The sequence below is a fragment of the Bos indicus genome, chromosome 16 (genome assembly GCF_029378745.1).
Source record: "Bos indicus isolate NIAB-ARS_2022 breed Sahiwal x Tharparkar chromosome 16, NIAB-ARS_B.indTharparkar_mat_pri_1.0, whole genome shotgun sequence".
NCBI lineage: Eukaryota > Metazoa > Chordata > Mammalia > Artiodactyla > Bovidae > Bos > Bos indicus.
Genome location: NC_091775.1, coordinates 39991043 through 40018330, shown reverse-complemented (window position 1 = coordinate 40018330; position 27288 = coordinate 39991043). Strand labels below are relative to the sequence as shown.

Sequence of the window (27288 nt, the reverse complement as noted above, 5' to 3'; positions counted from 1 at the left end):
TCAGCTTTTCCTCAAGAAAATTTTGAATATGTTGCATATTCAAGCATGTTCCTGAAAAAACTCAATGCAAATAAGCATTTTAAAAACAGATCTTCTGTAGCAAACAGAAAACCTGACTTTGTTTAACCCAGCACTTAGCAAACATATCCCTTTCCTTGGAACACCTGGTGTTATGCACTGGAACAGGGCATTATAATTTACAGAATGTTTTTGCATGTATGTATTAATCTGATATGACCATCCCAACTCCATGCAGAAGCCTTGAAATCACTATTTTACAGATGAGGAAATGGAATCATTGTTGATACAACTCACTAAAAGTGAGTGAGAGAATTTGAAGTGTTTTCTGTCTTCTCTCTCCAAATTAAAATCTTTAAGCATTTGATGTCTTACTTGCAAGGGGACAGCCTCCTGTTTTTCCCTCCTCTCCTGTGGAGTCTTCTGTTTCATTTTATAAAAATGCTGTCTATCACTGATTTTCTGCACATGTTCTCTAAAAGTTACCTCCATTTTTCTCAGGGTTTTAACTATTTTTTGTGTATTGAGTCCTCACATGGAGGAGGTGTGGAGACCCTGTGAGAGAGAGCAGTTGAAGTCAGAGAAGTGGAGGGGGCCCCATCACATCGGGCCTTGTGTGCTGTTTTTACTACTTTAGCTTGCACCCCAAAGTTTCACATCTGATGAAATTTATTTTCTCTTTAAGGTGGTAAAGATTTATCCTGCTGGGAAGTAGAAGAGTACCTCATTAAAAAAGATGCCTCCCAAGTTCAAGCGCCACCTAAATGATGATGATGTCACAGGTTCTGTGAAAAGTGAAAGGGTAAGTTCAGAATCTTAATCTTTAAAAAGGAAAGATTCAAAATTTGTTTTCTTTTGTAAATAATTTTAGAAAAATCTAATGTTAATGGCTGTATTTGAATCCTGTATGTTTTATTCACAGTAAACATTAAAAAGTATATGTTACTTAGATTGGGACTCAGCCAAATTCTATTTCTATTAGTGACCACATTTTGTTCCCAGCTTCTTTCTAGTCTTTAAAGGGGAATTTCATATAAATACACAATATCTTCTTTTGGACTCTGGAGCCAAATGTGGTTGGAGTTCCTCAGAATTTTTCAGATTTTACAAAGGTAGTTAGTGCACATTTTACAAGAGCCTTTTGAGGGAGTCTAGAGCAGCACCTCCAAACATACTAATGTTTCTCAGTGAAATGTCTGGTTATTCTAAGTATATAAATAAATTAGCAAACATTAATTCAGGTCAGCTTTTCCCTGAAGTGAGTTTTGACTCCAAAACTTACAAAATCTCTTGGTTTTCAAAACTTCTTAGATTTTGGAATTGCAGATAAAGAATTCTGGTCCTGCAGTTGCCTCAGAGCCAGAGTAGCTTTTATATAATGGTCAATTTCTTGTTTATTTTGGAATATTCTATGCAGAATTGTAAAAATCTAAAAATTATGCAGCATTTTGGAAGACAACATTGATATGAATATTGTAGATAGCTTTCTTTTAGAATAAGTAATCAATAAGGATTTATTGAGGGAAGGAATTAGAGCTGTTGTTTTTCATTCATCCACCTGAAGCCCTTCCTCACTTCCTGTCTTCCTGCCATTCCTTTATTTGCTGATTCATGCAACAGATAAACATTGCTATCCATTATATGCTGGGCATTATGCTAAAAACTGGAGGGCATGGTTTCTCCTCTGTAGAGCTCATAGTCTACTTGACTTCATTTTACACACTCCTTTTTCACACCAAGAGCTTCTGTCCAGCATGTTATGATATAGAGGTATCTTGAAGTATAGTATAGGAATCATTTGTCATCCCTTTATTCTCTTTCTGCAGTTTTTGTTTTTGTTTTGCTTGAAGGAGGGTAGAATCCACCAGTAGACAAATTGCTCGTAAACTTTTAAAATCAACTTTATGTATATACTCAACAGTATAAGATATGCAGTCTCAATCAGTTCTACTACAAAGAATGGCACTTCCTTTCTACATTGTTGGTTGACTACTACCACAATTTGCTATAGAAATAGGATATTAGATACCAGAATTGAACAAAATTGGCTGTTTAAAGAGAGTCCTCCTTTTGAATGTTTATCAGATCATGACATTTGATAACTGGTTATAAGAATTTATGAATCACTTTTATGAAACTTTAACTTTTGTTCCTCTTTTCTATTATACTTTTTTGATAATAGCTTTATTGAGACATAATTCACATGCCATACAATTCACTCATTAAAAGTATACAATTCAGTGGATTTTAGTAATTAATATTTAGTACAGAATTATGTAATCATCACCACAGTCAACTTTCATCATTCCAAAAAGAAACTCTGTACTTTTTAGCAATCAACCCCTGTTCTCCTCATCCCTGCAACCCTAGGCAACCATAGATCTATAGCTTTGTCTATTCTGGACGTTTTATACAGATGGGAGCATACACTATGTTGTCTTTTGTAAATGGCTTCCTAGCATGATGTTATCAAAGTTCATCCATGTTGCAGTATGTATCAGTTCTTCATTCTTTTTTATTGCTGAATAATATTCCAGTATATGAATGTCCCACATTTTATTCATTCATCAGTTAATGAACATTGGGGCTTATTTATATTTTTTGGCCATTATGAAGAATACTATTGCTATGAACGTTCACGTACAAGTTTTGTTTTCATTTCATTACGTATATTTTCATTTCTCTTGGGTAAATATCTAGGAGTAGAATTACTTGGTACTATAGTAACTCTGTGTGCAGCCTTTTGAAGAACTGCCAAACTGTTTTCCAGAATGGCTGCACAGTTTTTACATTCCCACCCAGAAATGTGTAAGAGTTCTAATTTCTCTGCATTTCTCCTCAACACCACTCTCTCCTCACCAACACTTGTGTTATCTGCCTAGTGGGTGTGAAATGATATCTTGTTGTATTACGTAACCCTTTTTGTGATAATGTATACTTAGCACTTGTGTTTGTTCAGTGGATAAGTGTAAAAACATTGGTTTTCATTGTGTTTCTCATTCGGCAACTATAATAAACACTGTATCTTTAGTATAGGGGGCAAATAAGCTGTGTTATGAATGTAATGATTGTTGCTTATTAGCTACAATAGAATTCTAGAAATATTTGTTAAAAGAAGTCACTAATGTATCTTCCTAAATATTAACTTTGAACATCTTTTCATGTGGTCATTGGCCATTTCTTTTCTGTTAGGAATTGTCTGTTTCTCTCCTTTGATGATTTTTCTGTCTTGTGTCTTTTTGTCAGAGATCTTTATTTAATAGAGATATCAGACCCTTTAGTCTGAAAGTATGTTGCACATTTCTTTCCCAGCCTGTTACTTTCTGTTGGAATTTGCTAGTATATCTTCTCCATCTCTCTCTTTTTTCCATTCTTTATTTGACATTTATTTTAGGTCAGTTTCTTATAAACAGATACTGGCTGGAATTTTTTTGAACTTCACATATAGTTTTTACTTTTAACAGGAGCATTCAGACCGTTCATGTTTATTGTGATAACTAATTTATTTGGACATTTTCTGCACTAGCTGGTTCCTCTTCTGGCAGTGAATGCGCTTCACCTTAATCTCTGGTTGGCTCTTTAATATTGTTTGGATCTCAGCCTAAATTTCACCTTTTGAGAATGATTTTCCTTGACAGCCTAATCTCATTTAGTCACCCTGTCACTTTTTATCCCATCACTGTTTTAATTCTCTGCATAACTTTTATCATCATCAGATGTTTTTCTGTAAGAGCTCAGACCTTATCTGTCTTGTTCTAAGCTGGTGCTTGGTCCTTAGAACAGTGCCTGGTACACAGAAGATGCTCAAACATATTTGTTAAATGAATATTGAGCAATCCTCTTTTCATTTTTCTTGCTCATTGTGTATTATTTATAATAATATATAGAGATAATGATATTCATGATATTATTTTTATTTATTTATTTTTTGGCTGTACTGGGTCTTTGTTGAACTCATGGTTTCTTTGTTGTGGCGCATGGGCTTTCTCTTCAAGAAGCAAGGGCTTCTCCTTGAGGTGCGTGGACTTAGTTGCGCCACAGTGTGTGGGATCTAACTTGGACCAGAGATCGAACCTGCGTCCCCTGCATTAGCAGGCAGATTCTTAACCACTGGACCACCAGGGAAGTCCTTCATTATATATCTTAGGTTTTCCCAAGTTTCCCTAACTTCTTTTGCTAAGTTGATTATTTTTCCTTACTTTTCCCCTATGCTCAAGACCACTAGATAGTTAAAAAATTTCTTCCCTTTCTCCCCTTTTCCTTCTCTTTTACTAACTTTACATGTTAACATGTGTGTGTGCTATGTTGCTTCAGTTGTATCCGACTCTTTGCAACCCCGTGGACTGTAGCCCACCAGGCTCCTCTGTCCATGGACTTTTCCAGGCAAGAATACTGGAGTGGGTTGCCATTTCCTTCTCTAGAGGATCTTCCCATCCCAGGGATTGAACCCATCTCTCCTGCATTGGCAGGCTCTGTACCAATAGCACCACATGGGAAACCCAGACATGTTAGCAATAATGTTTAAATTTGTGTTTTCTGTCAACATGCTGAGAACTGGGCCCCTCTGGACTACTTTTCATTCTAGGCCTCTTCCCCCTTCCTCCACTTCTCTCCCCACCAAGATGAGCATGTCACTTTGCTTATTTCCTCACTTTACTCTCCTCTTCCTGCTTTTGGGTTTTGTTAGAAAAGTTAGAGATTCTTTTAAAGTTTTTCTTTATATTACATGTTTTCTTTTTCAATAGCTGTGCATTATAATTCATAATCACATTATCATCTTCCCTTTCGGTTTGACCACACATTTGATTAGACTTACTGAGTATATCAGTCTCCATCTTAAGATCTTTGTTCTGATTGAATTTTCTTCTTAGCCAGTGTAATTCCTTGGGTAATTTTCTCAGAAAAGGTACATGGGTGGTGTATTTGCTTCCTATGGCTGCTGTAACAAATTACCACAAATTTAAAGTGACACAAACTTATTATCTTGTAGTTTTAGTGACCAGAAGTCCAAAGTGGATCTTACTGGGCTACAGTCCAGGCACTGACAGGACCGTGTTCCTTCAGGAGACTAGGAAAGAGGCTGTTTTCTTGCTTTTTCCCAGCTTTTAGAGGCTGCCTGCCCTGCGTGGCTCATGCCCCTTCCTATATCTTTAAATCCAGCTGTGTAACATCTTCCAGTGTCCCCCACCTCTTTCACTTCTGCCTCCCTGTCTCTTTTTAAAAAAGTTTGTTTGTTTACTTTTATCTATTTGTTTTTAGCTGTGCTGAGTCTTCATTGCTGCATGTGAACTTTCTCTAGTTGCAGCAAGTGGGGACTCCTCTTTTTGAGGAGCACAGGCTCTAGAACACACGTGCTTCAGTAGTTGCAGCATGCGGGCTCAGTAGTTGGGGCTCATGGGCTCTAGAGCGTGGGTTCAGTAATTGTGACACATGGGCTTAGTTGCTCAGGGGCATGTGGAATCCTCCCAGACCAGGGATCGAATCCTTGTCTCCTGCATTGGCCACTGAGCTACCAGGGAAGTCCCTGCCTCTCTCTTTTTTAAGAACACTCTGATGACTGGACTCACATGATTAATCCATATTGACCTTCCCACCTCAGGATCCTTGGTTTCATTGCTTCTGCAAAGTCCCTTTTACCATTCAAGGGAACATAGTCAAGGTTTCCATGATTAGCATGTCGACATCTGTGGGGAGGCGCTATTCTACCTATAAGGTATATACTGTTGGAGGTCTTGTATGCTGAAAAGGTTTCATTTTTGCTCTTCTTTAGCCTCCTTTTGGAACTTTATATCTTCGCCTTTGGGGGAGAAGGTGAGACATTCCTCATTTTAAGAAAAACAGTTGTATCTTATAAGGTAAAAGTATAAAGTTGTTTTTGTTTGGAAGTTCAAATATGTGTAGAGGGCTGTTCATGGGCTGAGTTGCTATTAGGTGCCAGTTGTTAAGCCTTGTCTCTGAGCTCTAAAACCTACCTTATATACTCCTCTCTCTCTGATGCCAGAGTTGGACTCTGCAACTGCAGTACATTTCTCCTTTGCCTCCTGACTCCTTCTTAGGTTCTGTAAATAGATAGAGACTGGAAGGCCGAGGGAGGAGAAAGGACTTAGCCCTTCCTGATTGCCTGCATTCCTTACTCCCACTCCAGCTTCAGTGACCTCTCTCTACCTTGTGGTCAGTCAGAGGATTCTGTGTTACAAGCATTTTCTTAGAAAGTCCGCACTGCAGTTCTATATCTTTTAGCTTCTGGTGAAGCACATGTAATTACCCTTCCCTCTGTCTGGAAGCTTGGAGTTAAGAAATTTCACCAGGATAGAACTTGTTTCACTGCTCTGTCCTTAACAATTTGTAAGCCCCTGGGAATCTGAAAACTCAAGTCTTTTTCTTTTTTTGACAGAGAAATCTTTTAGAAGATGATTCAGATGAAGAAGAGGACTTTTTTCTGTAAGTTATTTTTGTTTGTTTTACAGCTTTATTGAGGTCTAACTGACATACAGTAAAATACATATAAAGTATACAATATGCATTTTGACATATCCATTGTATGCCTGTGAAATCATCAGAAAAATCAAATAATGAACATTGCCATCACCTCAGAAGTTTCCTCAAACCTCTTCACTTTTCCGGTCCGTGGGCAGCCACTAGTCTTCTTTCTATCACTGTAGCTTGTATCGTCTAGATTTTTTTGATAAGTGGAATCCTACAGTATGCTTTTGTTTTTACTGGCTTCATTCACTCTGCATAATTATTTTGAGATTCACCCTTGCGGTCACATGTATTAGTAGTTTCACCCATGCTGGCCCATGTATCAGTAGTTTGTCTCTTTTTATTTTGGGGTAGTTGTCCATTGTATGAACATTTACCCATTCACTTATTGATGGATATTTGGGGTGTTTCTAGTTTTTAGCTATTATAAATAAAACTGCTGTAAACATTTGTGTACAGGTTTTATGTGGACTTATGCTTTCATTTCTCTTGGGTAAATACTTAGGATGGTAACTATGTTTACTTAACATACATAACATTAAGTTTATGTTTTAATGGCTGGTATATGTTTACAGCTATTTCCCAAAGTGGTGTGTACCACTTTATGTTCCCACCAGCATTGTACGGGAGATCTGGTTGTTCCAAAGCCTCATCACCACTGTGTATGGTCCGTCTTAATTTTAGCCATTCTTGTTGGTGTATAATGGTATCCCGTTATGGTTTTTATTTGCGTTTCCCTAACTACAGATTATGCTAAACAACTTCTTTTGTGCGTGTTTACTGTTCTCATGTTTTCTTTCATGATGTATGTGTTAAAATCTTTTGCCCAATTCTAAGTTTGTCTTATTAAGGTGTAGGAGCTTTTTTTAAAATATGTTTTACAAGTTCTTTATCAGATAAATGTTTTTACAAATATTTACCCCTAGTCTGTAACTTAATTTTTTTCTTTTCTTTTTTTAGTCTTTTTATTTTCATAAATATCTTTTGAAGAGCAGAGTTTTAGTCAGTTTATTAAATTTTTTCTTTTATTGTTTTTGCTTAAGAAATCTTTGCCAAACCCAAAGATTCTAAGATTTTCTTCTTTGATTTCTTCCAGAAGTTTTAACATTTTGGCTTTTACATTTAGGTCTATAATCTGTAGTACATTAATTTTTTACATATGGTTTAGGTAAAGGTGAAGGATAATTTTAGGGGGGACCAGGGGGACCAGCCTATGGCTATTTGTGCCACCACCATTTGATAAAAAGATTATCTTTTCCCCATTGAATTGCCCTGATGCTCTGTCAGAATTAATTAACTTGATCCATCCTTTGCAGTTATAATTAGAAAGGGCCTAAGTTTTAATTGCAAAGACAGGAAGGATGACATATTGTTGCAGGAGTTTTCTCTGAAGGTTGATGTAGCAGAGTAAGCCTGGGAGGAAGCATTTACCTCCCTCTGCTATAATGTTGTGGAGTTTTTTGTAAAGACTTTTTTCCCCCCAAATAAAAAATACTTTATGAAAGTAATTGACAGCCATGAGGCAATCACAAAAAGAGCGTACAGGATGGAAAGCAAATCCAATAAGAGGAAATAGTATCATTTTTGGCGGGAAGGTCAGATGAAGTGGGAAGAATGTTTCCTATACGTAACAAAATTTCCAGTGTCACAAAGCTAATTGCTAACAGTGCCAATTAAAATGAGAAGACTTAGACTACAGCAATAGCTACCTGTGAACAAAGGACTCATTATTGAAAAGAAGGTCAGATGCTTTGGCCAAATAAGTGAATACCTGAATGTAAGCAAGAAACAAACTTTTCAGGCCAACTCTGTACACTGGAGATTTACTCCCAAATAATGCTGTACAACTTCCAAAGGGCCTGATGACAAAACCGGCACACTTATTCAAAATCAACTCCCATACACTGTGGTTCTGTCTGTGTATTGAAAGGGAGACAAAGCAATAAAATTCCGAAATAATTTTTAAAGATTATTCAACACTACTTTCATAGCAGGATTATTCATAATTGCCAAAAGGTATAAGTAACCCAAGTGTCTGTCAATGGATAGATGGATAAAATATGGTATGTACACACAATGGAATATTACTGAGTCTTAAAAAGGAAATTCTGAAACACGCTACAAATAAATGAACCTTGAAGACATTATGCTAAGTGAAGGAAGCTGGTCATAAACATTTTACATGATTCTTCTTATCTGAGACACCTAGAGTAGTCAGATTCAGAGACGCAAAGTAGGATGGAGGTTGCCAATGGCTGGGAGTAGGGGAAAATGGTAAATTAACCTAGATAGCATATTGAAAAGCAGAGATATTACTTTGCCATCAAAGGTCCGTCTAGTCAAGGCTATGGTTTTTCCAGTGGTCATGTATGGATATGAGAGTTGGACTGTGAAGAAAGCTGAGCGCCGAAGAATTAATGCTTTTGAACTGTGGTGCTGGAGAAGACTCTTGAGGGTCCCTTGGACTGCAAGGAGATCCAACCAATCCATCCTAAAGGAGATCAGCCCTAGGTGTTCATTGGAAGGACTGATGCTGAAGCTGAAACTCCAATACTTTGGTCACCTCATGCGAAGAGTTGACTCATTGGAAAAGACCCTGATGCTGGGAGGGATTGGGGGCAGGAGGAGAAGGGGACGACAGAGGATGAGATGGTTGGATGGCATCACCAACTCGATGGACATGAGTTTGAGTGAACTCCGGGAGTTGGTGATGGACAGGGAGCCCTGGTGTGCTGCGATTCATGGGGTGGCAAAGAGTCAGACACGACTTAGTGACTGAACTGAACTGAACTGAATGTTTAATTGGTCAGAACCTATTCTTTGAGTTTTGTGGTTTATACCTTGTTTTCTATCATCAGAAGAAGGAAAATTACTTAAAATATCCAAAAATTTTTATTTCCAGCATACTAAAATGGATATATTTAAATGATACAATACTTGACTATAATGGAGAGATAATTTGAGAAATGTTAATATTTTCATAGACTCCATTTCCCTTTAGTTATGTTGCTAAGTTTAAGATGAGTAATCAGAAAACATACTTTAAAAAACTTAGTGTTTTGAATGGATTTTTCTCTATAGTCATCCCTGAAAATTAGCATTTCATTAGAGCCTAAATTCAAGGTAATTGGACTTACAGTGTTCTATGTGCTTAGTTGCTTAGTCTTGTCCAACTCTGTGCAACCTTATGGACTGTAGCCCACCAGGCTCCTCTGTCCATGGGGATTCCCCAGGCAAAAATACTGGAGTGGGTTGCCATGCCCTCCTCCAGGGGATCCTCCCCACCCAGAAATTGAACCCAAGTCTCCCACATTGCAGGCAGATTCTTTACTGTCTGAGTCACCAGGGAAACCCAAGAATACTGGAGTAGGTAGCCTATCCCTTTTCCAGGGGATCTTCCTGATCCAAGAATGAAACCGGGATCTTCTGCATTGCAGGCAGATTTTATAGTTGATCATAAAGTTATTTATAATCCCTAGCACTTTGGTTGTTGTGGTATTTCAAAGCTTAATGATTAGAATATCTGTGTATAACTAAGAATTATATTGAAACTGATAACATTCAGAAGAATTGGGTTGTGACAGCCTGTACTAAGTACCAGTCAAATACAGATATGATTATATATCGTTAAGTTCTATCAATACTAGTAAAATCTGGTTCCTTATGATGAATGATCCATATTTAGAATTCAATGTGTATGTGTGTATTTTTTGCTTTGGTGTTTGTTTTAATGCTCTCCTTATTAATTGTATTTGGTGTCTCTTGGGTTGTTTTTTTTTGTTTTTTTTTTCAGAAGAGGACCATCTGGACCAAGATTTGGACCTAGAAATGATAAAATTAAGCAGTAAGTTTGTGAGATACTTATTTGTTTAAATGATTATCATATTTGTACCTGGACCAGGGGTTGGCAGACTACAACCTATGGGCCAAATCTAGTTTTTATGAAGTTTTATTGACACAGTCATTCCTGTTATCTTAGTTGCTTTCAAACTATAATGACAGATTTCAGTAGTAGTGACAAGAGACTTTATGATCCACAAAATCTAAAAACTATTCTCTTATCTTTTACAGAAAAAATTTGCTAATCCTTGAAGTAAACTAATATTCTAGGTTGTAAAAACCCAGTCTTTTTTTTTTTTTTTTTTCCCACAGAGCTACCTCTTAATTATAGCTAAGGAAATGCAGTTCCGGGTTGTTGATTTTTATTACTGTATATCAGATTCATTTACTTAGCATAATCTCAAGGTCTATTTTGGTTTTAAATCTATAACATGATTCCCATTTTCAGCATGAAAATAAAAGCAACATAATAGATTTAGTTTTCTGAAGTACAGTATCTTTTTTATATACTTCCAGAATTTATTCATACCTATTACTTACCCTAACCCATTTATTGATCTAAGGATTTTTTTAATGATTTTATTTATGTATTTTTGTTTGTGCTGGGTCTTTGTTGCTCCGTGGACTTTTCTCTAGTTGTGGCGAGCGGGGGCTACTAGTTTGGTGTGCAGGTTTCTCATCATGGTGGCTTCTCTCGAGGTGCATAGGCTTAGTTGCTCCAAGGCATGTGGGATCTTTCCAGATCAGCGATAGAACCCATGTCTCCTGCATTGGCAGGTGAATTCTTTACCACTAAGACACCAGGGAAGCCCTGATCTAAGTTTATGGCTCATTAATTTTCAGTTTAAAGCTTTTCTGTATATATTATTGGTGGTAGATGGTGGGTATTGCTATAGTGAATGTACTTAAGAAGTATATGAGTCCAGACAAGAAGGGAGAAGGAATAACTGGAGAAGTGAAATAGCCCTGGAAAATTACCACACTATAAAAGATAAACTGGAAGATAAACTGAATGGCCCAGGTTCAAGATCTAAAGAGGGGTAGTTGCTCCCCTAAGTCTGGATGTAGATGGCACATAGTGAAAAGTATGCTATAATGTAGTGTCAAGTTATTGATGAGATACTTGGGTTTTAGTCACATAGCTGTTGGAATGAAGAAATAGGCCCACACTTAGCCAAATCCTAGTTAATGGATTCTGAAATACACAGTCAAGGTACCAACGAATTAGTATACTAAATGGGATGTTTTCATCTTTTCTTGCTGCATAACAAGTTACCCTGAACCTAGCAGCCTGAAACAACATTCATCAACCCACATTTTCCACGGGTCAGGGGTTCAGTCACTGCTTAGGTGGGCCCTCTGTGCAGGGTCTCACAAGGCTGAAATCAGGGCATCACCCAGGCTTTGATTTCATCTGAAGCTGCTGACCAAGTTCAGGTAGTTGTTGGTAGGATTCACTTCCTTGCAGGTGTAGAACCCACAGTGCTTGCTCCTTTGAGGCCAGCGGAAGAGAGTCTCTGCTGCTTCAAGGGTCTGTTTCGACAGTCAAGATACAATGAGCCACTTAGGTCCAGACAGTTTATCACTCACATAGATTGTCAAAGGAGGAGTAGCCAAAGGTACCAGTTCCCTGGGTTCTTGTCCTATACACCAAAAATGATTATAGGAGGCTGCAGTCTGAGTTGTGAGATACCCTGTTACAAAGGAGCAAGTTCTAGCCCAGGTTTATAGAGGTTTATAGTCTGCAGATATATCCTGCAGAAAGCTTCATGTGTCATCAGACTCATGACAGTCTCCAGAGAGAGATGGAGAGGTGAGTAAGAGATGGCCTCACAAGTCACTCACCCTCTCGTATTCCGGAAGTACCACAGCACATTCAAGGTTGCAAGGATGCCATCGCAGAGAGGTTTTCCTCCTTTGAGCTGGAGTGACTTCTCTGTCCACCCACATATATACACCTCACCTGCCATTGGAGGAGAGGACTCCACAGATGACACATCGTTTTTTCCCTGCCAATATGTTTCATTTCCTGTCTGACATCTTTCCCCAGACTGAGCCTGGTAGAGTATGACCCAGTGAATCTTCTCAATATGACTTCCCGGCTGAACTCCTAAACCAGTGTTGGTTGTACATAATAGGCATTACAGACTATGTCTATGTTAGTAAGTGCCAAGCACACATATATGTGAATATGGATATGTGCATAGTAAATTATCACAATAACTTTGATCACAGAATTTTAGAACAGTAAGGGACGGTTGAGTTCTTACTCTAGAGCTGAAGGTTTATCAGATTTACTTAGAAGGTGATCAGTCATCAAAACATACAATTTAAACCTTATTGGTACAACCCCATGAATACTTATCTAACCAGAGTATGACTCAAACGTGTGTCCAAAATGGCCCAAAATCGTGCAAAATGGCCCAAAATCGTGGAGCATAACATGCCACACCACTTGCCCAAGGACAAATACCTGGCATTTGTTTATGAATAGTAACTAAAATTGCTAGCACTGGTGAGTTTCTTTAAGGTGTATTATTACCACTTAATATGTAACATTTCCATACAAGGCGTGGGTCAGCAGCATTGTTGCTTTGTTCAAATTTGATTGACATACTGATAACATTAATTCCACAAAACAGGCCCAGTGTCCCTTTTTTTCCTTTATTGAAGTATAATTGTTTTACAGTGTTTAGTTTCAGGTATACAGCAGAGTGATTCAGTTATATATACATACATATATAAAGAATCTGAAAAAGTATATATATTCTTTTTCATATTCTTTTCCACTATAAATTATAAGATACTGCATATAGTTCCTTGTGCTATACAGTAGGTCCTTTTAATGGGTTTTTTAGTATACCAGTGTCACTTCTTAGGGAAGATTTTTGGGAAAGATCTTAAATATTCACATGCCTATATAAAAATTTATGATTCTCTTTAGAATGTTTCCTTTGCTTTTAAATTATAGCATTATAAATGCTACTCTAGTGAATTGTAGACATTCTTTTCCATGGGTAGGAAATCTAACTATATATAGGCTTGGTCTAACCAGTTTTAATTTTATAAGGTCCTCAAGGAATATTCCATGATGAACAGCAAAAATATAAAACTGCAAAAATACAACAGACCTTTTAAACTTCTTTTGTCAACAGTACCTTAAGAGGCCACAAGATGGGGTGTTAACTGTGCAAATAAATTTTTTCTTTATAAAATAAGGGATGAGCGTATGTAGCAGAGCATGACCTTTTTTGTTTTCTTAATGGAAGAACACTGACATTAAACACACACTAAACATTAGGAACCATGCTAAGTGTTTAAAAAACACTGTCACATATAATTCTCATAAGGGAAAGATTATCATCTTCATTTTAAAGGCGAGAAAATATGAGGCTCAAAGAGGCTTGCAAAATGACTTGCAAAGCCACATACATAGTAAGTGATGACACTGAATTGCAAACCCAGATCTGTTTGCATCCAGAGCCTGGTCTCTCTACACTACACCATGCAGCTTCCCTATAGTGATAATTAGAGACATTTCAGGAGCTCAAGTGCTGTCAGACTCGAAGGAGGATTAAAAACAATGTTAAAATGTCTTCTCTCTGAGTACCTTTATATTTTCCAGGGTAGATTCTCTCTTGTGTCCTTTCTTCTACTGCATGACTCTTTAACTGGAAATGAGATAAATCTCCACCCCTTCCTTCAAAAACTTGCTTTTCCTTTGAGTCCTTAATTTTCTTTTCCAGTTAGTGACCATCATCTATATCTACTCAGTTGCTCAGTTTATAAATCTAGAAGTTCTCTACCCTTTTCTTGCCCTAACTCCTTCACCCATATCCAGTTAATCATTGGTTCCTGAAATATCCCCTCCTCTTATTCCTTTAGCCTAGAAATTTCCCACTATCCATCACCTTTTTCTAACTATGCCCAATTCACTCTTAACCCCTTAAAACTTAGCACCAGGATGTGGATGGCATCTCTGGTCCAGGCTGGACTGATCTAGGCTGCATGACAGCTACCATGGACTTCCTTCCATTATAGCACTTAACATATGGTAGTATAATCCTAGCTACCAGTGTTCCCACTAGACTGTGATCTTGCTGAGGATCAGGTTCAAAACATTCACATGAGTGTCCACAATGAACAGCATAATTCCTTCGTAAGTAGTTTTGAATAAATGAAGTACATAATTCAGATCAGAAAATATTTGTTGAATGCCTATTTTCTACCAGGCACATTTCGCATGACCTGGGAAACAGATGAGTGAGTATGACAATTTCTGTTTTTACTGCATTTATGGTATAATAGTGAAGATAAGACCAACATAAAATACAAATAGAAATCAAAGTATTGTGATGGCTGTGAAATGTAAAAGATCATGGGGAAACATGTTTTTACTTAAAAAAAATCCTTTTTATTAAAGTAAATAAGTATATAAATTTTTTTCTATAAAAATAGTGTTCTGGCATGAAAATATCTTGAAATGTAGAAGCACAGTCATGACGTTTTCCATTACCCTAATTGAATGTGTATTGTATTGAATGTATTGGATGAAAGTTATACGGTAGCTGGATTAAGAAGGTTATACCAGTGGATAGTATTATCTGAAGGAGAGCATAACAGTAATTTATTTGTCACTTGATAGAAAAATTAAATGTTGGGTAGTTTCCATTAGCCATGGAGATTACATATATGTCATACTGTTGAGATAATGCCCCTAGGTTTGTGATCATCTAGTAAGAATTAATCTGGAATTTTATGAGTTCTATTCCAATTAATCTGTCTATATCCATGGAGTCTTTTGCTTATAGGGATTCTAGGACATAATGATTCCTTCAGTTACGTTGGTTTTGTTTTAAAATCACATGTGGCGTAGATATATTGATATAAAGAATAGATATAATCTGATCATGGGTAGGAGCTGCCGTACATTTTGTCCATTTCCACCCTGCTGCGCCTTATTTAGGCTATTGTCTCTTGCATCTGATGGAAGATAACTACCTAGAAATTTCAAGATTGGTCCTTGATGAACAATAGCTCTGCTTCCATTATAGTTAAATGCAGACCTTGACGTTCACTGCCTTATATCTCTTTCTCAAGTAGCTGGATGTGCTTGGCAGGACTTATACCCAAATTGTTCACTTATTGAACTGATAAGTCCTAAGTGCATACTCTGTCCCAAGCAGTGTAACAGGTACTGGGGCTATAAAAATGAACCAAATAGGCAGTTACTGAGCTTTCTGACAATGCATTTAATTTGTAGAAACCGGACTAAGAATAAACTATCTTTAAGTTAAATATTACTTTTATTTATATTATGTTGTCTTTTAAGTTCATGAGTACTCAAGCCCACAAATGGGAGGAATGTTGCCACAAGCCTTAAACTTAAAAACTTTAGACTTGAATGATTCTGAGAACTTGTTATTTTCTACAGTGTCTAATGAAATTTTCAAAAATTGTAAAATTCTCAAGAATACATTATTTTTTAATCTTTTTTTTTAAACTAGTGTTCAGAATCAGGTGGATGAAGTCATTGATGTCATGCAAGAAAATATTACAAAGGTAATAGAAAGAGGGGAGAGACTAGATGAACTACAGGACAAATCAGGTACAGATACCTCATATATTTCTTGAAATTCTTAATCTGTATTTTGATAGTGTACTTCTCCCATTTTTCTAGCCAAAGTTTAGGAATCTTGTCTTAGGAAAAATGGTATTTATGGTTTTAATGTTTTAACTTTAGCTTCCTTTACTTTTTTAAAAAATTATTTTAATTAAGTGTAGTTGATTTATGTGTTAATTTCTACTGTATAGCATTTATATATACACACAAATATATATACTGTTTCATATTCTTTTGCATTATGGTTTATTCCAGGATATTGATTATAGTTCCCTGTGCTACACACTAGGACCTTGTTGTTTATTCATCTTATATATAATGTTTTGCATCTGCTAATCTCAAAACTCCCAATCCATCCTTTCCTACTGCCTTCCACCCACTGCCCACCCTAGGCAACCACAAGTCAGATTTCTACTTAGGTCTTCTGTCCGTTTTTCAATTGAGTTGTTTGAAACTTCATTGTTAAGTTGTATATATTAGCTCCCTTTACTTTGAAACATCTTATTGTTGCATTATTGCTTTAATTGATTGATTGCCAATGGAAAAATTAAAAATTCATTATTGAAGAATTAGAGTATTTTCTTTTGTCCTGTTTTGTTGATGTACTTTGCATCTCTCCTGATCTCATGGAAAATAGGTCTGATCACTTCTGTTCAAACTTACCCAGCTTTTTTATCTCACGCTTTGTCTGGTAACTTAGTAACCTTTCTTTACTGACAGATGTTAGTCTCTGTTCTTATAACAGTTCCTGGCACTTATTAGGTACTCATATATTGTTTAAATGATGAATGGCTGAATGACTATCTGATTAATCCTTGACAGACTTGTTTAACAAAAAAAATTATTTAACCATTTTTAAAATTCGTACTGTTTTGCTTCAGAATCACTTTTGATATCATCTAAGAATCTAGCCTTCTCCAACTTGTAGATTTTTTCTGTAGTTGTGCCAAGTATTTGAGTTTTTAAAGAGTATTTTCTAACAGAATTCATAAGTTTATTGAAAGCACTGAGGCCCTAGAAGACTTCTCTCGTTCTTATCATAAAAGTGGGTTGAGCAAACTGACCTGCATTCTTTTTTTTTAAGAATACAGAATGCCAGAGTTTGTGGGTGGAGGAAAGGAAAGATGTTGTTTTCATGCTTAAAGGGGAATAAATTTGCAGAAGTAGAAATTAATATTTTCTTGTCTTTGTGTGACTAGATAAAAGAATCCTGTTATGTCGTTTAATCCTTCTCTCCATCCTCTATGTGATATAGAAAGCTTATCGGATAATGCAACTGCTTTTAGCAACAGATCCAAACAACTTCGAAGGCAAATGTGGTGGCGTGGATGCAAAGTAAGTAGATCAGAAGATGTTGGATTGGTTGGTTAGCATATCCAGTGGTGGTCAAAGACATAAAGGAAAAAGGGCCTCTAGATTATAAGCTCTGTAAGGACAGGGGCTACAACTCTCTTGCTCATTATTATATATTCTGAGCCTGAGACACGGTGGAACTCTGAATATTTGTCGAATTAATATCTTTGGGGTTAGAAATAACTAAAGGAATCAAGCAGTGCCTGAAAGGATGTTTTCATGGGTTTCTTCATAGAGAGTAAACCACATTTTATTAATAATTTAGCTTCCTCTAGACTTAACTTGGAGAAGGCAATGGTACCCCACTCCAGTACTCTTGCCTGGAAAATCCCGTGGACGGAGAAGCCTGGTGGGCTGCAGTCCATGGGGTCGGTAAGAGTTGGGCACAACTGAGCGACTTCACTTTCACTTTTCACTTTCGCTTTTCACTTTCATGCTTTGGAGAAGGAAATGGCAACCCACTCCAGTATTCTCGCCTAGAGAATCCCAGGGACAGAGGAGCCTAGTGGGCTGCCATCTATGGGGTCGCACAGAGTCGGACACGACTGAAGAGACTTAGCAGCAGCAGTAGCAGACTTATCTTACAAGAAATATTAACTTATAATTTATTATTAGTACCTTTTTGGAACAACCTATACCATTACATACAGATGTTTAAAAAATAGAGTGCAAGCTAGAGAAAAGTATAATTTTCTGTTGGAAAGGAGGGAAAAAATAAAAGCAGTTGAATGTGTCAAAATTCATATGGCAAATGGGGGGGGGGTCTAAAAAAATCCCACTGTCCCTCATTATTCTAGAGAGTCTTCTGCCATACGAACCTGAACCCATCTGCCTGATCTCAGAAGCTTGGCAAGGTCAGGCCTGGTTATTACTTGGATAAGAGGAATAGGAAGTAAAACATTTTAACAGGGAAAAAATTAGGAATCATTATATGCTGATATATTCCTGCAAAACATTTTATGGAAATGAATTTACTTCTTAAATCAAGTATGGCTACTGCTTATCAAGCAGAAAAATGTTTCTCTTAAGATTTTATAGAAAATTTCATATGAGCACATCTCATGTTTTTCCTCCTGATACTTTGTATCATTTTAAAGTCTCTCATTTTCCAGTTTAGGAATAACTTTGAAAACATGATGTTGACATATGCTAAGGATTTCTTCCAAGAGTTTCGTTAGATTTACTTCTTTTTATCTGTGTACCTGTTGAATCCTCTTATTTTCAGAAATAGAACTTAGGGAAAGATATAAGTTTCATTGCTCCTCTTGTCTAGAATTTAAATTTTCTGGGTTTTTTTAATGAGTAAATTTTCTATTTCTATACAAATGTTCTGTTCTGGAAATTAGTTTGGTGGAACAAAAGGTCAACGAGCCATTAACCTCCTCTCCAGTACATACACGTGACTCATTCATGTGGCCATTAACAAAATGATAATGTACATTTTGTGTAGCTTTTTTTAACCATAGCTAAAGATTTTCATTTTGTACTTTATGGGGTCCAGATCAAAGAAATAGCATGTTTTTAAGGGGAAAAATTAGAGTATATTTTTAATTTATATTTTTTAATAGTCTGTACATCACTGCCATTTTTAACTGGTTTAACTTCATAATTATTATTTAGGAAGGACTAAGAAAAGGGCTGTAGAAATGGAAAAGAGATTAGAGGTTGCCACTGGCTAAGGGTCGATGAGTAGAGATTGACTACAGCAGGGTATGAGGGCACTTTCTGAGTGATGAAGTGTCTTACGTTCAACTGCGATTGACAACTAGATGTCAAAATGCATGAAAATGAACTTTAAAAGGGTGAGTTTTATTGTATGTAAAGAATCTCTCAATAAACCTGACTTCTAACATAAATAAGTGAACATGTTTAATGAGAAACAGATTTTTGTCCATGTCATTTGGAAGAAGTGCACTTTTGACATGCGTGAATACTGTCATTTTTGGTTGTAAACATTTCCTGGCCAGTGTTAGAAACTGTTTATTTAGGTGTTTTTAAATTGTTATTAATATTTCCATTTAAATCTTCTAAATGTTAAACCTAGCACAAATTAATAGGGCAAATTAATATGTATTTTTGGTAAATTTGAAAAGCTATTGTAAAATTCAAAATTACTTTAGAAATGTTTTCAGGTTTAAAAAAAATGAAAAGCTTCCATATATTCTCTGGATCACTTTCATCACTAAAGTACTTTATAGTGTAATGTGGACCCAGACACCTATTGAAAATGTACCTATATTCATTTGATCTGAGTCTGTGTCTACATTTTTTGGTTATCATACGATAACCAAAGCTTCCGTGTATTCTCTTGGTCACTGTGTTCTTGTCATGAATATAATGCCACTAAAACGTCAGCAGTATTTTTATCTTAGAAACATTTCATTAGCTGCTTCTAGTTGCTATTTGTGATATCCACTGGAATGTTTCATGTGTTTATAACAACTGGGTACCTTTTTTCTGAATGAACCATCTTTTATCAATTATCTGTGAAAATTGTTGATGATAACACTTTCATTTGAATTCAAATCAAATCAATTTATAATTGCATTTTAGGATTTATAAATGCATTTTAGGATTAGATGAGGAATGTGACAATTTTATAGAGAGAGATGATGTGGACCTAAAATATTAAGTAGCTAAGGACTAATCTTAAGATTTCTCCTATCTGTAAAACTGACACACAGAATGCTCTTAGACAAGTTATTTATTAAATAAGGTTTATTCATAAAAAGTTTAAATTATATTTCTCAAAATGGAGATAAAAATGCTAAGAAAACAAGGGGAGCGCAAACTAACAGAATTCTAATATATTAATACTTTGAGAATAATTTGTATAAGAAATGCTGCTTTATACTATGTATATTGAACCATCTGTATTGGATGCCAATGGTATTCATAGAATCCTGACATTTTTGGACAGAGTTGCTAAAAGATTATTCTTTTACTAGCCTTACATTAGAAATATGTGTGAAATCAGAGACAAAAAGACCAGGCCCATGAAGGCTTTGATTATTACTGTTTACTCTGTAGCCTTGAACAGTAAAATCTACACAAGCATAACCCCTCAAATTTGGGGAACTCTGATTATTACAGAAAGATGCAAATAGTCAAGTTTATATGAAAAAAAAATTTGGAAACCTTTCATAGAAGGAGATTGTCTGTTGATGAGTTAGTGTAATGTGGTAAATAGAATGACAGATACTCTCTATTATAAAGACGTGAAACATTAATCTTTTCTGTTTTTTGTGTTGTAGATAAAAGCCATCATGGCTTTGGTTGCTGTTATCCTTTTGTTAGTGATTATCAGTAAGTATTTACTGGATTATTAATTTAGAGGAGTATCATTTGAAGTTTTTAAAATTTTCCTTTTTAATTTATTTTCAGTTGACCTAGCATGATTGATGTCAGGGTTCAGTAATGGTTTATGGCCCAGACAGGAGCTCTTAACCTAGAATCTGTAACTCTGAAAATGCATATAAATTGTATATAAAATTTTACATGAGTATGCATATGTACGGGTTGTGTTTTTTTTAATAAATATTTATTTGTTTTGGCTGTACCAGGTCTTAGTTGCAGCATGGAAACTCTTAGTTTCAGCATGTGGGTCTAGTTCCTTGACCAGGGAACGAACCTGGGTCCCCTGCATTGGGAGCACAGAGTCGTAGCCACTGGACCACCAGGGAAGTCCCCATATGTACGTTTTTATAGTGAGAGTCTTATCTTACATCAGATTCTCAACAAGAATGACAGGGCTGCATGATTTGTTTGAGGCCATATATGGCTACTGTTACACTCAAGACCATAACACTCATTTTCTATTTATTATTAACTTTTAGGTATGGCAGCTCATTTCATAATACTGTGTTTAAAGAAAATCTAGATAAATTCTCTAGATGATAATTTTTGTTTTGGATTTGAGCTTCATTTCCATCATTGAAGCATAACTCTTGCCCTTCCTTTTTTCCCCTTTAATATCCTTTTTAAAGTCAGATCATTAAAAAAAATTTTTTTTTAGTATAGTTGGTTTACATTGTTGTGTTAATTTCAGGTGTATCACAAAGTGATTCATTTATATATTTTTTTCAGATTATTTTCCACTGTAGGTTATTACAAGATGTTAAACATAGGTCCCTATGCTGAATAGTAGGTCCTTGTTGCTTATCTATTTTATTTATAGTAGTTTGTATCTGTTAATCTCATTTCCTAATCTATCCTTTCCCCCTCCCTTCCCTCTCCCTTCCCCCTTTGGTAACCAGAAGTTTGTTTTCTATGACTGTAAGTCTGGTTCTGTTTTGTATGTAGGTTCACTTGTATTAGTTTTTAGATTCCACGTACAATTTATATCATATATTTGTCCTTTTCTGGTCAGATCATTTTTAATATCTCCTTTTCTCCCAAGATTCTTGTTCTGTGTTTCAGGGATTTTATAAAGATCTGGACAGTATCTCAGAATAACCATTTGAAAAATTCCATGGTGATACTACTTTTAAACAGAAAAAAAAAAGTTTTGTTTCAGAGTCAGTCCTCATTATTTGTGGATTCTGTGTTTGTGAATTCATCTACTGGTTAGCATTGATCATTCACCCCAGTGCTTTTGGAGTCATTGGCAGATGCAGTCAGAAAGGTGAAAACTTTGGATCTGTTGATGTGCATATCCCAGTTGATGTCTAATGTCATGCTCTGCCTCAGTCCCACCTCATGAAGTAAACAGGTGTCCTTCAGAGTCTGTTCAGTGCCACATTGCTCACATTTCTGTCAATCTCGTTAATGGTTTTGCTGTTTCAAACGTTTCAGGTGTCCCGGTGCTCTGTGCTGTCTAGTGTTGCTGAGTACAAGGCTGTAAGCCTTGTGGAGGAAACGTGTGTTAGATAAGCTTCGTTCAGGCATGAGTTCAGGCCAACTCCTGTTGGCCGTGAGTTCAGGGCTAATGAGTCAACACTGTAGTAAATAAGGTGTCTCTACCCAGAAACTTATAAAACAAGGTTATGTACTGACTGGTTGTCAAAAACCTTGTAGCCAGAGGCTGGTAGGAATTTAAGCCTATGTTCGCCCTCAGAGCAGTGGTTCAGTATCCACTCTCTCAGTGTTTGTGGTGACTTTATAGAAAATAACTATTGCCATTACCAAGAATCAACCAGTGGTATGTTGAATGGCATAAAGAAGAAAATAAAATCCAGCTATTCGCTTAGCACACAGAGATAGCTACTATTAATATAACTATTGTATATACTTCAAGTCTTTTCCTATTAATAATATATAAACATGTTTTTCAAAAACTAAGATTATATGTATACTTTCTAATAAATATTTTCTAAATTTTCCCGTGTTATTAAATATTTTTAAAATATTTTAGCCTCTTTATACTATGATTTTGTATTAATCTATTTGATCAAAATGCTAATATTAGACATTTAGGTTGTCTCATTTTTGCTCCTCCATTCCCATGTGTTATCTATCATTTCAGATTAAAATTGTCCCCGTTACCTCTTTTCACAATGAAAACTACGTTTAGGAATATTGTTTATCACGTAATGTATGAATCTGATTTTGATGTTTCTTTTCCATTTTTGTCTCTTGCAGTTCTTATAGTTGTGAAATACCGTACTTGATTTGATGACAGATCTTCATTAAACAAAATCTGGGACAATAATAATAAAAGGTTGCTGCATAATTTAAATGAAACCCATGTATATAACTTTCACAGCTTCTTTTTCAAGAAATTACGAGGCAAGTATCACTTCAAATTGGAGCATTGAGAATGTCCAATTATCTCCCTCCCTTCCAACAAAATGTTGCTTTTAATAATTATGTTTGAGGCAAAGATAACCAGCCTTGATTTTGCCATATTCCAAGGGTCTAATTTGAAACTAGATACTTGCCAATTCACTATTGTATATATAGTTAAACACTGATAAGGATATTTCATACTGTTATTTTAATGGCATAAGGACTTGAATTTGGTGCATTGAGGTAGGGATCAAGCTGGTGGTCAGGGAGCCTCTGCAGAGTACCAAATTATCATGCTGAAAGATGTGTATAACCATTCCATCGATATTTGCAAGATTCCTCTCATATTAACAATTGCTTTGTAAGCAATGTTCACATGTTTATAGATGTAACAAAAGCTAAATGTTGTAAATGTTGCTGCCTTCAGCTATAACTAAAAACATTCCAGTAAACCTATTTTTGATTGTATAAGGGAATGTGTAGTGATTTTTTGACATTTGGATTATGGAAATGGGAAATTTAAAGTGTGAAAAGCATAGTATGGCGTCATAAACTGGAGGTAATAAAATTATTGGAGAGCGTCATTGGAGTATTTGAAAATGCCGAACATACAGCTAAAAGTCATGGTCCAGTCTGTTTTCAGTTAGCCTCCAATAAGGAGGACCAGTCCTAATGTGAGTAAATGAAATCCACAGGTAACTTGTCCCTATAATTTTCTGTTTATTAGTAGCTTTCTTCTTTAACTTCAACTAGCTATTTTACCAGAAATGCTAAAAGTAGCAAAATCACCTGCTTAGGATTTTTGATTTTTGCATTCCCTGATTATCTCCTGGGAAATGCATATTATACATACAATCAAATGTGAAATTAGTAAATAATAATGAGTATAAGAAGTCAGGAGCCTAGCTCATCAGTCGGTAACCAAATGCTAGGGTCACTATTAATCTCAGTCTGTTTTAATAATGATAAAGAGTGATAACTTTAAAGTGTGCCAACTTTCTTGGGTTGTTTAAACATGTGAAAATGAAAATACAGTTTGCTAGTGTGTGTGTGAGGAAGTTTTATAATAAAATTGGAGGTTCTGTAGAGACTTGTGTACATGGACGTCTTCAGAATGTATATATAACTCTAAATTTGAAATAGGGTTAATAGAAAGTAGCAGTATTTAAATAGGAAAAAAAAATAGTCCATATAGGGTTTATTTCTTTGGTCGTTTTCATTCAAAATGTATGAAACATAGGATCTTTTTTTTTTTTCTTCAATTCTACAGGATTAGTACTAAGATACAAAAATGTTCTCTTTAGAATGAAAAGACATTTGAAGGGAGAAAGCAGATTAAGAGATATTCAATACACCCGCAAGTTAAGAAGGTCTAAATATATTTGCTTAGCATTATAGTCCACTAAGAACATTTAAAAAGAGGTAAAGGTCTTACATACTATGGAGTGTGTTCTCTGGTTTCTCCGTCCTTTGTAAATGTCAGTTACTGTAAATAACATAATAAATACTAAACCCTTTGACAGAGGATACCCAGGAGAATGAGCATTTTTAGAATTTCAGTAGCTAATGTAGTTCAGGAATGGAAATGTTTTAACTGAGTGTACAGAATCAGTCCTAACATGTTTATTTTGTGTGTCCTTCATTCAGGATTGAAACTAGACTCACCAATGCTTAATTTTCTATTGGTTAGTATAGAAATTTGGTTTCTTCATATCATCTATCAGTGAAGATGATTATTTCTCAAAAAGAATCCACATTTCCAGTGTTTCTTTAATAAAGTATGCTTTTAAAGAAATAAAAACAATTTTTAAAACTTTTAAAAATGAAAAAATAAAAGGAAATATTTATATGATAATATCATATATATGTAGTTCTCTTTGTATTTAAATATATTGCTGCTGAGAATACTGGTGGTGGATATGTTACTCTGTTAGGGATCTGTTAGTGGTAGCCTGTTTAGTGGTAGGTCAGTTTATCATTTCATCCTCAGTCTTCATTAGTACTAAGACCCTTAAAGTGACTGACATGTTTATGATTTTATTATCATAACCTTGGAGACACGCACCTTAGGAACAAGAAAAATGTGTTCAAATTGATGCCAGGCCTGCCTTCCTTCCCTCCCTTAATCATTCTTTTTCTCATTCAGCTCAGATCATCCTACACTTGAAAAATGAAGTTTCCCCATCATCAAAACTCTCATTACTTAACAACAATGAAGAGGAACAGGAAAATTCCAAGTAGCTTTGTAAATACCAGTTGATACCCCAGTGAAATCAGGTCACCCCTTTTACAATGCCGGAAACAGACCCTTGTGGTTTATGTTTAACTACTGAAACCTGTTGCCCTACAGTAGTTTTGTGATAATGCTGATTAATTAGTTTTTCCTACAGATATGAGCCAGTAATACCTGTGGTCTTTTTGCTCCTCTGTCCTGATAAAGCTCACTGGAAATCACCCTCAGGTTTTTATAAACTTAGGGATTTCTTGACTAAAGAAAAGTTCAGTATTGAGAATGGAACATTATAAAATGGAGGAGGATAGGTAGTAGTACACGTTAAATTCAGAAATACCTTCTGTTAGCACTCCTGTGGGTGGCTTCTATATAGTCTTTACGTGCAGTTACTCTGCATTAAAAAATTATAACTTCAGCATTTTCTTATAGCAGAATTGGGCATCTTTCAATTTTGTATGACGTGGGTATCCTGGAAATGATTATACATATACAAACTGAGAAGGAAAAAAATTGAAATTTCTCATTATCAGTACACTCCTAAACATGCTTGATGGCCTGTCAGCATTTTTATCCACACTCTCTACACTTATGTGTATGCATACTATGATTAAAAAATATGCTAGAAATTGTTTTCTCATGTTGAGAATGAGTGCCATTAGAAGCTAACTGTATTGAGTCAGTATTCCTAAGTCTAGGAAAAGCAACTCTCCTCTTAGTCTGATTATATGTTTTCATGTGGAAATGTGATTGGAGTCATTGAAGTCAATATTATTTTTCTGTGAGTGAGGAGTTAGAACATAAATCAGTCGAAAAGCATTTATACACTTTTGTTTTAGAATGCAGTAGAGTACTCATATTTGTGTAGGAAGTTGCCACAAGGCTGTGTGAAGATACTGAATCAGAAGGAGCTGGAAGGTGCCCTGTTTCTCAATCCATCCACTGTTTTTCCCATATTGTAGACAAATGGAACCATAGGGGACACAATCTTTTTATTCTGGCTCCTGTTTTAAGAAGCTGCTTGGAACAGGTCAGTAGGAACTGAAGGGAAAGCATGACCAACTCAATTGAGGGGGATAAACGTAAGCTTGGGAAAGCACAGATCACATCATACTTGTGTCCCCACAGCAGCCAGCCCAGTGCCGTGCACCTGGCTAGATGAATGTGCCTAGGAAATCACAGACACCCTGGTGTGCTTGTTCATAAAGCGTCAGCGTCCATGGCCCTCCCTGCAGAGGTGACACGACTGACATAACTGTGGGTCTTTTGCCTTTACCAGGAGATAGTAGTGCTCTTTTATAATGGGTAAAGAAATATTTTGATTTTACATTATTTCATTAGGTTCTTTTCATTTGAAAAGGTCTTGAAATCAGACCGTCTATTAAATATTTTAGGGCTACAAAGTAAATTGCATAAATCAGTCAAATGTCAGAAATCAGACTCGAAGAAAACTCAAGCACTTGATCCTCTGCCTGGGGTATGTGTCATTGTTTTAAATTCCACACTCCTTTATTTAATCGTTTTGATAAGTGCCTTTGATGTTTTCAGATGTATGGTGGGAGATGAGCAATGTAAATGGCATGCACCCTGTGCTGTAGACTCTCAAGTCTTCATATCCATTTTCACCAGTGTTGCAAATCTTAGTCCTTGGTGTTCCTGTCAGATACGTATTTGTAGCCCCTCCATAGTAAACAGTAAAATAAACTATTTCATAGAAAACAAAATTAAGCACTTTTTGGCTTATTCAGTCTGTTACCTGTTGCCTTAACTTCATAGCGTAACTTATTTGAAATACCATCTGGCTTACCTGATTTGGGCTTCCCTGGTGATTCAGCTGGTTAATAAGCTACCTGCAATGTGGGAGGCTTGGGTTCGACCCCTGGGTTGGGAAGATCCCCTGGAGAAGGGAATGGCTACCCACTCCAGTATTCTGGTCTGGAGAATTCCATGGACTGTATAGTCCATGGGTCGCAAAGAGTCAGACACGACTGAGTGACTTTCACTTTCACCCTGG

The 27288-nt window shown here is 36.0% G+C and overlaps 1 protein-coding gene across 4 annotated transcripts in view; it reads left to right on the top strand.

The window, feature by feature from the left end:
* VAMP4 (vesicle associated membrane protein 4) overlaps positions 1 to 27002 on the top strand; it is a 29222-nt gene extending 2220 nt beyond the window's left edge. For 3 of the 4 annotated variants that reach the window (XM_019976690.2, XM_019976691.2, XM_070768166.1), the window contains exons 2-8: positions 704 to 820; positions 6413 to 6459; positions 10295 to 10345; positions 15849 to 15949; positions 17220 to 17299; positions 20572 to 20623; positions 22898 to 27002. In XM_019976690.2, the coding sequence (XP_019832249.1) occupies positions 755 to 820; positions 6413 to 6459; positions 10295 to 10345; positions 15849 to 15949; positions 17220 to 17299; positions 20572 to 20623; positions 22898 to 22926 (426 nt within the window). In that variant the 5' untranslated portion in view covers positions 704 to 754 and the 3' untranslated portion in view covers positions 22927 to 27002. Of the gene's footprint in view, positions 1 to 703; positions 821 to 6412; positions 6460 to 10294; positions 10346 to 15848; positions 15950 to 17219; positions 17300 to 20571; positions 20624 to 21736; positions 21942 to 22897 lie in introns of all 4 variants that reach the window. The other variant, XR_011560788.1, reaches the window with a different exon arrangement.
* The last annotated feature ends 286 nt before the right edge of the window (positions 27003 to 27288 follow it).